Source organism: Polyodon spathula, chromosome 6, assembly GCF_017654505.1.
Source record: "Polyodon spathula isolate WHYD16114869_AA chromosome 6, ASM1765450v1, whole genome shotgun sequence".
Taxonomy (NCBI): Eukaryota; Metazoa; Chordata; class Actinopteri; order Acipenseriformes; family Polyodontidae; genus Polyodon; species Polyodon spathula.
In genome coordinates this window covers 46,124,425-46,137,563 of record NC_054539.1, presented here as the reverse complement: position 1 = coordinate 46,137,563, position 13,139 = coordinate 46,124,425, and the positions used below count along the sequence as shown (strand labels likewise).

The following is a 13,139-nucleotide window of genomic DNA, read 5'->3' as shown; positions in this document are numbered from 1 at the left end:
TAAGTGTCCACCCCCTTGTCTCCACCTATGTTAAATTGTAGTGATTCACATGATTTCAGGATAAATTCAGCAGTTCTTGTGGGTTCCCTCTGCTTGGTAGTGCATTTCAAAGCAAAGACTCAACCATGAGCACCAAGGAGCTTTAAAAAGAACTCTGGGGCAAAGTTGTTGAAAGGCACAGATCAGGGGATGGGTATAAAAAAAATATCAAAGGCCTTAAATATCCCTTGGAGCACGGTCAAGAAGATTATTAAGAAGATTAGTTATCAAACTGGATGACCAAGGAAGAAAGAGACTGATCAAAGAGGCTACCAAGAAGCCAATGGGAACTTTGCAAGAGCTACAGGCCTTTATGGCCAATACTAGTCAAAATGTGCATGTGACAACAATATCCCAAGCATTCCACAAATCTGGCCTGTATGGTAGGGTGGCAAGAAGTTAGCCATGACTCAAGAAAGCCCACCTTGAATCCCATTTGAAGTATGCAAAAAACACTCAGGAGATTCTGTCACCATGTGGCAAAAAGTTTTGTATTCTGATTAAACAAAAATGAAACTTTTAGGCCTAAACGCAAAGTGTTGTTTGGTACAAACCCAACACAGTGCATCACCCAAAGAACACCATTCCTACTGTGAAGCACGATGGTGGCAGCATCATGTTATGGGGATGTTTCTCATCGGCAGGGACAGGGGCACTTTCAGGATAGAAGGGAATATTAATGGAGCAAATTTTCGAAAATTTGTGGCATGACTTAAAGATTGCTGTCTATCAATGCTCCCCAAGGAACTTGACAGAGCTTGAACAGTTTTGTAAAGAAGAATGGTCAAATATTGCCGAATCTAGGTGTGCACAATTGGAAGAGACCTATCCCAACAGGCTGACAGCTGTAATTGCTGCCAAAGGTGCTTCCACCAGTTATTAACTCAGGGGGGTTGGAGACTTATCTAAGTTTTGTATTTTTAATATATTTATATATATTTTCTCAATAAAAACTTTTTCCCCCTTAACAGTATGGAGTATGGTATGTAGATAAGTCGAAAACAATCCTCATTTAAATGCATTAAATTCTGAGGCACTGACACAACAAAATGAAAAAAAATTCAAGGGGGTGTAGACTTTGTATAGGCACTGTAAATGCATGTATAATTTTTATATGTTGTGAAATTAAATACTATATGTATTGATGTGAAATTATATTATATCTATAGGCACTGCATTTATATATGTGTGTGTGTGTGTGTGTGTGTGTGTGTCTGTGTGTGTGTGCTTCTGTCATATGAATGGGATTCATTTGTGTCATTGGTATGTGCAATTTTGGGTGCGGGGGCGGGGGTGGAGTACAGCTGTTAAATTAAACTTGGCTTGAGCATAATTGTTACATTGTTACTCTTGCTTCAGCCTCCATCATTGAACTCTGAAAACGTTACAATATATTTTCAATAGTAGCGTGTGGCAGAGCAAAGCTCTGCCCTTTTTAAATTGGCAGGGATGGGGTTAATTTCCCCTACCTGCCTGGGTTTATTATGTTCAGGTGGCTGGGGTTGATTAGTTGATTAGGTTAATTAACGATCAATCAGCTCCCAGCCACCTGACATAAAAGGAGGCCTCTGCTTCTCATTTAGAAAGAGGGAGCTGAGGAAGCAGGTTGTTGTTTTGTTTGTATGTTTGAAAGTCTGAATCCATGAAGGCATTGCCCAGCCTGGAAATTGTTATTTTTGCTTTTTATATTGCTTTATTTGTGTTTAAATCCCTTTATTTTGGCCCTTGTGCCCTTTCATTTTTGTGTTTATTTATAATATATATATATATATATATATATATATATATATATATTTTTTTTTTTTTTTTTTTAAAAAAAAAAAAAAAAACTAACAAAAATAACAATTTCTAGGCTGGGCAATGCCTTCACTGGATTCAAACTTTCAAACATACAAAACCAAAACACCAACCTGCTTCCTCAGCTCCCTCTTCCTAAATGAGAAGCACAGGCCTCCTTTTATGTCACGTGGCTGGGTGCTGATTGATCCTTAATTAACCTAATCAACCCCAGCCACCTGAACATAATAAACCCAGGCAGGTAGGGGAAATTAACCCCATCCCTGCCAATTTAAAAAGGGCAGAGCTTTGCTCTGCCACATAGCGTTATATTGATTTTAAGACAACACATCTTTAATTTAGCACTACTAAAAGTTATGAACATAACTCTCCACTAAAGGCAATTACAGACTACCATTATAATTTTCTATAGAACAAGAATGTTACTTTACTATGATTAAGTATTAAGGGTATATATTAAGGGTATATATATATATATATATATATATATATATATATATATATATATATATATATATATATATATATAATCTGCAGAGAAAAATGTATTTTCTGCAAAAAACTTACACATGCCTGAGGCCAAAGTGTGTCTTGATTTAGCAGCACACACCCTGGAGTGAGTTACTGCCTTGTAAAATGGCTCAGTTTATTTTATAAATAGAAAATAAAAAATAAAAAACAATACCATTTTAAACTTTACGTTAAATGTAATGTATCCTTCCACCTGCCAGTCTTTTTTTTAATGCAAAACATACATTTATACATCAAAAACGTAATTCTGCTATTTTAGCTATTATACAGTTGATAATTGGATTGATTCAAGAAAGTGAGTATTGATTTTTATTTACCTAGGGGCTTAGTTCGTCAGCTATAGGAACGCTAGTTGTTGGCTTTAGTTTCCGGGGACGGATGGACATCAATTGAAACTCGGAAGTAACAGCTCGGGTTCTTGGTTCGAATAGTCTTCTTCATGTTGATGAACTTTTGTTTTAGATTAATATTTGTAAAACTAGTGCAAATGTCGGCATTTCAGCTAGAGCCCGTTGACGGAGGCAGTTTAATATCTCTGACAGACGGGGAAACAGTTGTTGGTCGAGGTCCTTTACTTGGAGTAAGTATAACATGTTATATATGTAGTGCATGTACAGTAACCTATATCTTAATTGAACTTGTTAATTTAATTTTAAGGTAACAATAACATATATAACTAGGCTTCCATCAATCAGTATACTTTTAAAGTGATCATCATGTAAACTAGTGCTGTACACAGTGAGATCTGGTTTGTTATTGCATTGTGTTGTGCAGTACTGCCTGGATCCGTAGCACAGAGTAGGTACAGGCTATAAGGTTTGGACAAAAATAAATACATTTAATTAAATAAAATAATGCTACACGTAGCGCACACTTATGTACATTTACAATTCTCAAGTGACTTCTCTTAAATACAATCCTCGCATCTCCTTTCTGCAAGTCAGTTTCAGGCTGCTGGACACAGCAGATGTGGAAAAGTTTTATGAAGGCAGATTCTTCCATATCTACACGTCCCATCTTACTGAAATTTAATGAGAAACAGTTTTAAATCAATGTGGAATTATCTTGTCACTCCACAACAACTGAAACACATTGGTGGTCTGCTACGTGGAATTGACAGTGGCATGGCAGACGTTTAACTATCTTTTTATTTTTTTGTCCAACTCGGTACATTTTTCATTTCCAGAAGTCAAAGTTAAAATGTAGCCAAAGGACCACAAAAAATTGCATGCAAATACAAAGGTATTAAACATTTTAATAATTTTAAAGAAAATTATTCTTACTATTTTTGATTAACTATTTTAAATATCTTGATTTCAAATTAAAGTAAATAACACCATCTGAGGATGTTTTTTACAACGGTGGGGGCGCGATGCTTTCCTTCCCCCTGTGCTATTAGTGTTCCCACCGACACACAATTCGTGAGTTATATTGAAAATAATTAAGGCCCTACCTAAATCCCGGCGATATCTTCAAAACATGCAGCTCAATTGAGACCAAAGCATGAAAAATCCCAGCAAACTTTGTAGATTGACCAGTGCATTCACATTATTTCACAGTAAATACATTTGGAACACAAAAGCGAGCCCAGACATACCTGTGTGTATGTCTCTTCATGCGTTCCTGAAACGCACATGCCCAAAATTTTGCGTCTGATCCAACAAATACTAAACTATTGTTAACGCAAAGGCTAACTCCAGGGATGTGCATTTTGGTTCTTTTTTATTAACTTTTAAACTGTATGCCATATAGTAGTTTAACCAATCTATGTCTGTATAAATCTACAAATAAATACACGCACACTTTTATTCTTTTTTATATACTAACAGCAGACAGTTCGCGTGCCATTGCGAGACGGGATTCTAAGCACTGTGTGTTGCCTTCACCTACGTGAAGACAGCTGCCTGTCTTTTAAGCGAAGATTCTTGAAAATCTGTTCATCTGTGTGTATATGTTTTTTTGTTTTGTTTTGTTTTGTTTTGTTTTGCTCAGCAGCTCTTTCACACACACAATAGTACATCTTGCTGACTCGACAAGCCACGGATACTAAATCTCCCATTCAAAATTATTAGAACGTAGTCACTGTACTCATACAATCAGAAGTAGATGGTTGAGAGATGCAGAGGAGACCTTAACGAATATCCACTGAAGATGGTGACAGTTTAGCAAAAAAAACTCCCGATTGACAACTGGCTTGCTATTAGTGTAAACTCCGTACTAGGTATTCATTTTTGTGTTTACAAAATATGGCAGGACATCCCTGTTAAACTAGTTGGGGAAAATAACAAAAGCACAATGTAAAATTAGGCGACTGCAAAAATGAATTGCGACTTATAAAAGTGTGATCGCGGATGAACATTCACGTAATTTGTCGGCTCTGTTTGAAATCAAATTAAAGCTACCAGAATTAGGCTCAGAAAAGATAGAAAGGTAAAAGCAAAGATTGTTTTGTAATTAACAGCTTTTTCTGAGCTTCATTATGAAACAACCAGCAAACTTTGCGTAAAAGGACGTCACCTAATTAGAAATAAACCCCGAAAGCCCTACTTATGTGCATGTGTTTTCGTGTGTGCGCATTTACTTTTTCCAAAATACATCTTTTAGCAATATGGACCTCTGTTAATATGGGGCATAACACATTCTTTTAAAATAGAATAAATACATTGCATAGTAGGATACTATCGTATTAATTTCCACTGTTTATTGCGCTGTTAGGAACTGTCACTAAACTAATTTAATAGTCATAGTTTGTGTACGCATTACGCCCGACTATGAAACGGTACTTCAGTGTGAGCACGAATTAAAAGTTTTTAAGGTTCTCGAGATTGGTTATGTTATTTAGTATGAACAAGGCCTAAAAGTAAATATCCTTAATAAAACAGCCAATGATGTTATATTGCAGAACATTATAAAAAAAAATAAAAAAAAATAAAAGTATTTTAAGTTTCATTTTGCTGCAGTAATAGAATACCGCGAATATGCATGTCTTCGTACCTTTCCCATTCTGTGCGTCTATCTCTCCCGCCATATGTATACACTTATTTATACAGAAGGTTTACCCCTTGAGACCGAGGCATAATTTACAAGGGGGTTCTGTTAGACAACAAAACATATACAAGCAACCCAAATACAAGTGTGGTTCAAACTTACTCATCAGCCTACAAAAAAGAACAGCATAAATAGGACGCATCTACTGTATATGTTAATGTGGACTAAAGGAAAAACAATGGCAAGAGGCTCTAAGCAATTCACAAATACAATCTTTATCACCAGAAAAGGAGAGATTGCCAGATTCCACCTTCATACTAGAAGTAGGAGTTCCACATTTCTGGGAGCTGATAGGTGAAAGACAGTTCTCCCAAATGTTTGTGAACTCACAGGACAGCCAAACAAACAGTCCTGAGAGTGTAAACTATAGCCAGTGTTAATGCTTTAAACTAGAACATTAAGATGAGGAAGTAACAATCCTTTAAGAACCTTAAAAACAAAACCGTACCAATGAAAACGCCTAAAACTTGTTTTACTGTGAATTGCTTTTAGATTGTGCATCATCATCTCTATAAATTATATATTTTAAAATGTTTTTAGCGAGTGCCGTTGAATTTTTGGGGTGCTTCCAAATTGGAATATATTACATGCTACCCATTGAGGGGCTCATGTAACACCTTGAATAGACATTATTTAATTTATTTGCGTCATGACAGAACCTTTCGAAAACAGCTATTTGTATTTGGCTTTGTATTCCAGATATTGCTTTTTACTTCGACAGTCAGGGTAATCAACAGAATGAATACTTGCGGGGGAGTTTTTTTGCTCTTGTCCAGATATTGAAGATCCTGGCTGATGAGAAATTTACAGACTTAGTTCTGGCTTGGTGCTGATTTCTTTTTGTAGGGCTGATGTTTTTGTGTTGTCCAAACTGTTGGAATCTTCATTCGGTGATTGCTTGGTTGGTCCTTTCACACCAAGTGCGTCATGTCAAAGTGCCAGCGTAATATTGTATTGTTCGAATACTGTACATCTTTTATGAAGGCTTTCACATGGGCTGCATAGCTTAAAACAGACACTGTCTTAAATTGACCGTGTTCCTATTTGATTTATGTCTGTGTGTCGAACAGGAAGGCTCTTAACTTTCAAAAGTGAAGACGTACAGTAAAGAAAGATTTCTTTACACGCTCAAAATGGTAGGCTAACCAAATGTATATTCATCATAATATAGCGTGTGGGTGCAAGAGGCAGAAAACAAAGGAGGACGCTTGGTTCTTGGAATGCTTTTTTATTTAAGCACGCTTTTCTCACACAGAGTCCACAGCTCTGTCAGCTCCACAGGTTACAACAGTGACACAGAATGCCAGGTCCAGCCCATTCATATACACTCAGCTCAGCCAAGGGTACCAGAGTGTACGTGCATCCCATTCGTCCTTAGCCGCACACTAGGACCCTAGGACCAATGGACACAGACAAACAACCACCAGTGGGGGCCGACAGACAAAAGCCAATCACGGGAGACAAAGAACGTACACACACAGGCTAAGATTACACAGACACAGAGGTAAGAAGCAGGTGTTTTTGTTTGCCTTTTTGTTTTGCTCTGTGAGCATTGTTTTTGTACAACATTTTTATTTATTTTTGTGTTTAAAAAAACACGACGCTGCAGTGCGCTTTGCACCTGAGTGTTTTCAGTTCCTGCATCTGGCCTGACGTCGCCAACCTCAGCCGGTATGGTTTGAACTGGATGTTTATTAATCAGGGGTCAAAGGTCTGGCGGGAGAGTAGTGACGGGACCAGAGAGTGACCTGGTAGCAAGCTGAACGAGCCATTCTGATAAAAGTATTATTTGTACATTGTTACGGTTGCATTTTGCAGTTATTAAAACCCACAAATAAGAGACCATGACAAAAAGCAAAACAAATTTAGGTCCTAATTTTGAAGCCAATGTATTAATGTGATAGTTAAACATAAGATACTTATCAATCCATATGCCTAAGTATTTATAATGGGACACAATTTTTAATCATCCTCTTATTAGAACAGAACAGCATTGTTTGCGTCTTAGGTACATTTAGTAATAATCTATCTTGAAATAGTTTTTGCTGTACAATATCAAGTGCAGCCTGCATATCCCTCTATGTTTACAGTTTACAGGCATTACATTTCAAACAAAAATGCACTTGCTACATTTTTCGGATACTGCCACGCATGGTCTATAGCACTCACAAACATACTTTGTTTTTGCTTGAATTCAAGCTGTACTGTCTGTACAGGAACACGTGATCAAGTGAGCATTCCCTAGGAAAACTCTTGCAAACTTCAAGTACCTCCTACATAAAAGGGAACATGGTTTGTTTTTTTAAGGCAGTAGATAAAAAACAAAAAAAGTAAAACACATAAAAGAATAAAAGTACAGCTAACTTTTTTTTTCAATGTAATTTGAAGTCCATATCTCACATAGAAAATACATTTTTTGGCTTTTGGGCCATACTTAGGTTACTTTCATAATGGGCAACAAATTACATATCACTGGTGCTTCATGGCCCAGGCAAGCCTCTTTTTCTTATTTTGCCATCTTAGCAATGGCTTTCTTACTGCCACTCGACCTGTCAAACCTGCAGCTCGAAGTCTTCTCTTCACAGTTGAAACTGAGACTTGCTTACTTCGACCAGTGTTAAGCTGTGCTTGAAGCTGTTGTCCTGTGAGCCGCCTCTCACGCAAGCTGTTGACTCTCAGAAAATTGACTTCTGAGTCTGTTGTGGCTTTGGGTCTGCCAGACCTCTTCCTGTCAGAGTTTCCTCCGGTTTCCAAGTGCCTTTTGATGGTGTAGGAAACTGTACTTACCGACACCTTGGCTTTCTTTGCAATTTCTCTGAAGGAAAGACCTACACTTTTAAGGGTTATAATGGTCTGTCTGTCTTCCTTTGTTAATTGCCTTTTTCTCGCCATTATGATAGCAATTTACTACTTTCTGCAGTACAATACTATCCAAATAATGCTTAAGAGGGTGTAGTAACACTATCTGTTCCAACACTGCTTTTATACAGACAGAGGGTTTGTAAGTAATCAACAAAAGTTGGGACACCTGTAGGAATTGTTAGCATCAACTTTCAAGGCTTAATTTACTTCCATTGCTGCAGAACAGCTGTAAGTTGTTAACTCATTACTTGTTCCCTGAAAAAGGCCTTTTTGTATAACTCTGAAATGTACATTATTTTTCAGTTTTTGGTAACCTATACTTTTTTTTTAACCTCTGGCAGTTTACCGCTTACCTTTGTACCATTTCAGGTTATTCACTGGACTTGAACTGCTTAAATTTCAATAAAAACTGGAAAAATAGGGATGTTCTAAAACTTTTGACCGGTAGTGTATACCTCTAGAAGTCTGTTAAACAAGATGGATACAGTGCAATATTGTGTACACGTTTGTGCTTTGTTTTCCTCTAGTGACGTCACAGTTGTCAAGAGAGCGAACACTATTATAGTGTAGTTTTAATAAAAAATATAATCAGATAGTATTATGAAATGGCATATGAGCTTTAAGATACCAATAAGTTCCTAATAGACTTTACCGAAAGTAAAAAAAAAAAAAAAGTTTTAGTATTTAAAGATATGTAGTAGACTACATGTATTAGTGCTGATTGTGCTGTTTGTTTAGTAACTTGTTCACATAGTTTATTCAAAGTAATCAGTCTGCATCCAGTTGTTTGATTTCTACAACTTGTCATTCAAACCAGAGACTAGCTGCTATTCCTGCTGGGCTTACTGTGTGGCTGCTGATATTGACAAACAACATTCAAAGGGTGTGAAAAACGTAAAATACATAAAATAATACTGTATTTATATATTTTTTAGGTTAAAGGGAATCCCTGATCCATTTTTAAATATACAGGTATACCTCTTTCATACCTTAAAGAGACTTGGAGTTGGGGGGGGGGGGGGGGGGATATGCCCCGCGGTTCTCCCACCAGTGATACATAATATAGCTTTTGTTGTTGTTTTCCATAGTTTCCAAATGTTTTGTATAGTTTCCAAATGTTTTGTATACTTGTGATTGTTGGCATTTGCACTGCTCTTTTGTAAAGTATACACTGTGAATAAAGTTTGTTTATGGTATCTTAAACACCACAGGGGTCGAAATACTGTGCCCAGCAGCTTAAAGATACATCACGTGAAGTGTTCTGTAGAAACAGTGCAGTTATAGTGTCCATATGTCATCATATAAAGACTTTAAGATGCATTTTTGTCTGTCCCCATATAAGGTCAACATTATCTATAGATATATAGTTATATATATATATATATATATATATATATATATATATATATATATATATATATATATATATATATATAAAATTCTGAACAAAAGTATGTCAGAAGGAAAATTATATCAGATCTACTTTTCAACTTAACCTGTTTCCAGCTAAAATAAAATGCTACACATTTTTGCAGTGCTTTTAAAAACCCACAAGGGGTCAGGATGTGTTTTAAACACAATCCAAAGTAGTTCACTGTGGCAACTTTAACAGAGACTAACAGTTTCTTTCTGTTAAATAAACAATTAAATATAGCCTAGCATTTATCAGTTCTGAGTTCAGTTTACAGTGTAAGACCCCTTCTCACTGCACCTATACCTTTTTGAGTAAGGTTAGTGATTGGATCAAAGTTTGATCCACTTGTATCAAATAGTATAGCTAATTGAAATTTAGGTTTCACTACATTTTAATGGATTAAGTTTTTGTGAGCATATTTCATATATTGTACATTAATGAAAAACTAACTGATGATCCCCCATGCCTCGTTCCCTGGTGTCTATAAAAACAAATAGGGCAGTTAATTTTAACCTTTCAGTTTTGCGCTAAAATGGACAGCCTTAACATGAACACTGCGTGCAGCACAAGGTTAAAATTATTGTACAATTGATAGAGCGTTTTGTAGACACTTGGGTGTAGGGTCATTTTCATATTTCTATAGTTCCAGACAAAAATAGTAGCACCCTACACTTGTAGTTACAATGTTAAATACAAGCAATTGTGGGTATTAGCCACTAATTAATAAGACAAGACCAAAATACACAATTTTCTGGTCATTTAACCAAAAACAACAACAACAACAACAAAAAAAAACACTTCAGCAGTTTTAAGTATTTGTTCATGACAGAAATATTGGCACATTTACATTACATTTTGTTGTGTGAAATTTAATTACTTTAAATTTAAAAGGAAGTTGATGTGGAAGTAAATAAGACAATTACTTCACAGAGTAATTTTAAAAGGTCCTTTATTATTTCTCACACACACACACACACACACGCAGTTACATACACAGATGCTATACTGCGAATAACGATATCCCTAACGGGACACAACCCAACAAGGTTACATACAAAGATTATATTAATCACAGATCAATACAATCCATGAGACGCAACTGAACTAATTCTTACCCTTCCAAGTGGATCGGGAGAGCCCTTCGACCCTGGTAAGAGAAAGCAGCTGTCTCCAAGAAATTACAGAGCAGGACTGCGCACTAAACCTCACGGCTGACTCTCATCAGAGCAGGGGAGAACCCCGTCCTTTATAACTTACCAAGTTAGGCTTTTGCATGAGAGAGAGTAATTGGCCAGATCACTCCCTCGAGACTCGGCCCTCTGAATAAACCATCCCTTTCCCTAGAACATTCTAACAAAAACAAGTTATATAAGATACAGGGTTATTATAGGGCAAGGGCACAGATGAACTCGAACGCATTTCTAGAACTTTCTAGAACACACTTTTTTTTTATTACACATTTTTACAGGCTTTTAATAGAACTAATTTAAAAATATATTAATTGATTGAAACCCATTACACAGTAATTAAGGTGCATTATGAAGTCAATGGCCAGAAAAGAGGTAATTATTTCCAACATCTGTTGAAGAACAACCTTTTTGGCAACACAGCAGATGACAAGACAGCCCTCTTAGCAAACTACAACCAAGGAAATGGCTACGGAGCAACAAGAAAGAAATATGGAATACCAAAATCCCCAATCAGAGCAATAATCAAAAAGTACCACAGAACACATTCAACTGAAACACTTGAAAGAAGTGGACATCCAAAGAAAACTACGGGTACAGCAGGTAGGAGAGTCATCCAAGCAACAAAAAACAAAACAAAAACAAGATTAATAGCCAAGGACTTAAAGAAAGATTTAAAAGCATCAGGCCTAATAATGCATGAAAGAACTGTATGAAGGCACCTAAACACAGAAGACTTCAATGAAGAAAACCTTGTACCTACATTTAAACATAAAGGTGGTTTGATCATGATATGGGGGTGTTGTAACATTTCAGGGATAGACATTGATGTGATTGAAGATCAAATGAATGCAACCATGTATCAAAAGATTCTACAAAGTACAATGATGCCATTTTGCTTTTTGTGTTATTAAAAAGTGGTTAAAGTTTACTAAATGTTTGTCATTAATTTGTTAGCTTGAATTATGGTATGGGAACCGTAGGGTGCCAATACTTTTGTCTGTGACTGTAGGTGGCACTATCATGCAAGGTATTGTTACAGATGTTAACACACTGATAGTCTAAGGAAAATAATGTTGTTGAAACAATTTTAGGGGTCCTCATACATAATGTGGACTCTTTTTCACAGATAGTGTCAAATAATGCCAGACATTACATGGTAAATAATAACCTGTCTGAAAATCGATTAGTAAATTGGCTTATATTGCACTTTAAACAATAATTTGTCTCGGACAATAATGTTCCATGACAGGTGGTTTCCAGAGAACACTTCTGCATATTCAGTAGTTCCTTGCTAAACCAAACATTTTGGGAGACAGACAAATTCTCAGAAAAAAAGATGTCTGTTTATAAATAAATAAATAAATAAAATCAATCGCGTACATTTACAGTGCTCAATTTATTTAATGTATATATCATTGTGCTGAAATAACTTGTGTTCTCTTTACAAGTTACATTATGCACAAATATACATCTGTACAGTGGGCCTATAGTGTGTACAGTACAGTGGTAAAATCGAATGAATATCTAGCATACTTTTTTTTTTTTTAGCCTATAGGCTACCGGTAACACAAAATAAATCCTGCTGCTGCATTATGCACTTTACTGTACAATGTCACATTTTGATACTGTACAGTGCCTTGCATATACTGTAAACACTTTACAGAAATAAATAATTTTTAAATGTACATAGATATTTTAAGTGTATGCATGGCTGGAAGTAAAACACATAGCCTATCTGCTATTTTTGTTTTCTGTTGGCAAGCCAGACTTTGCAAAAGCAGTTAAAGGATAAGGATGTTGCTGCTCTAGAAAGAGTGCAAAGAAGCAACCAGAATTATTCCTGGTTTAAAAGGCATGCCATATGCAGACAGGCTACAATAACTGAATGTATTCAGTCTTGAACAAAGAAGACTACATGGCGATCTAATTCAAGCATTCTGAATTCTAAAAGATATTGAGAATGTTGACCCAGGGAACTTTTTCAACCAGGAAAAAACAAGGACCAGGGTCACAAATGGAGATTAGATAAAGGGGCATTCAGAACAGAAAGAAGGCACTTTTTTTACACAGAAAATTGTGAGGGTCTGGAACCAACTCCCCAGTAATGTTTTTGAAGCTTACACCCTGGGATCCTTCAAGAAGCTGCATGAGATTCTGGGATCAATAAGCTACTAACAACCAAATGAGCAAGATGGGCAGAATGGCCTCGTTTGTAACCTTTGTGTTCTTAAAGACTTCAGAATTGTAATTATTGTAGT

At 36.2% G+C, this 13,139-nt stretch overlaps 1 protein-coding gene across 1 annotated transcript in view; it reads left to right on the top strand.

Moving 5' to 3' along the window:
* Nucleotides 1-2,748: 2,748 nt before the first annotated feature.
* Nucleotides 2,749-13,139, top strand: part of aplf (aprataxin and PNKP like factor) — a 90,212-nt gene continuing 79,821 nt past the window's right edge. The window contains exon 1 of the mRNA XM_041252944.1: nucleotides 2,749-2,947. Within this exon, the coding sequence (XP_041108878.1) occupies nucleotides 2,807-2,947 (141 nt within the window). The 5' untranslated portion in view covers nucleotides 2,749-2,806. The remainder of the gene's footprint in view (nucleotides 2,948-13,139) is intronic.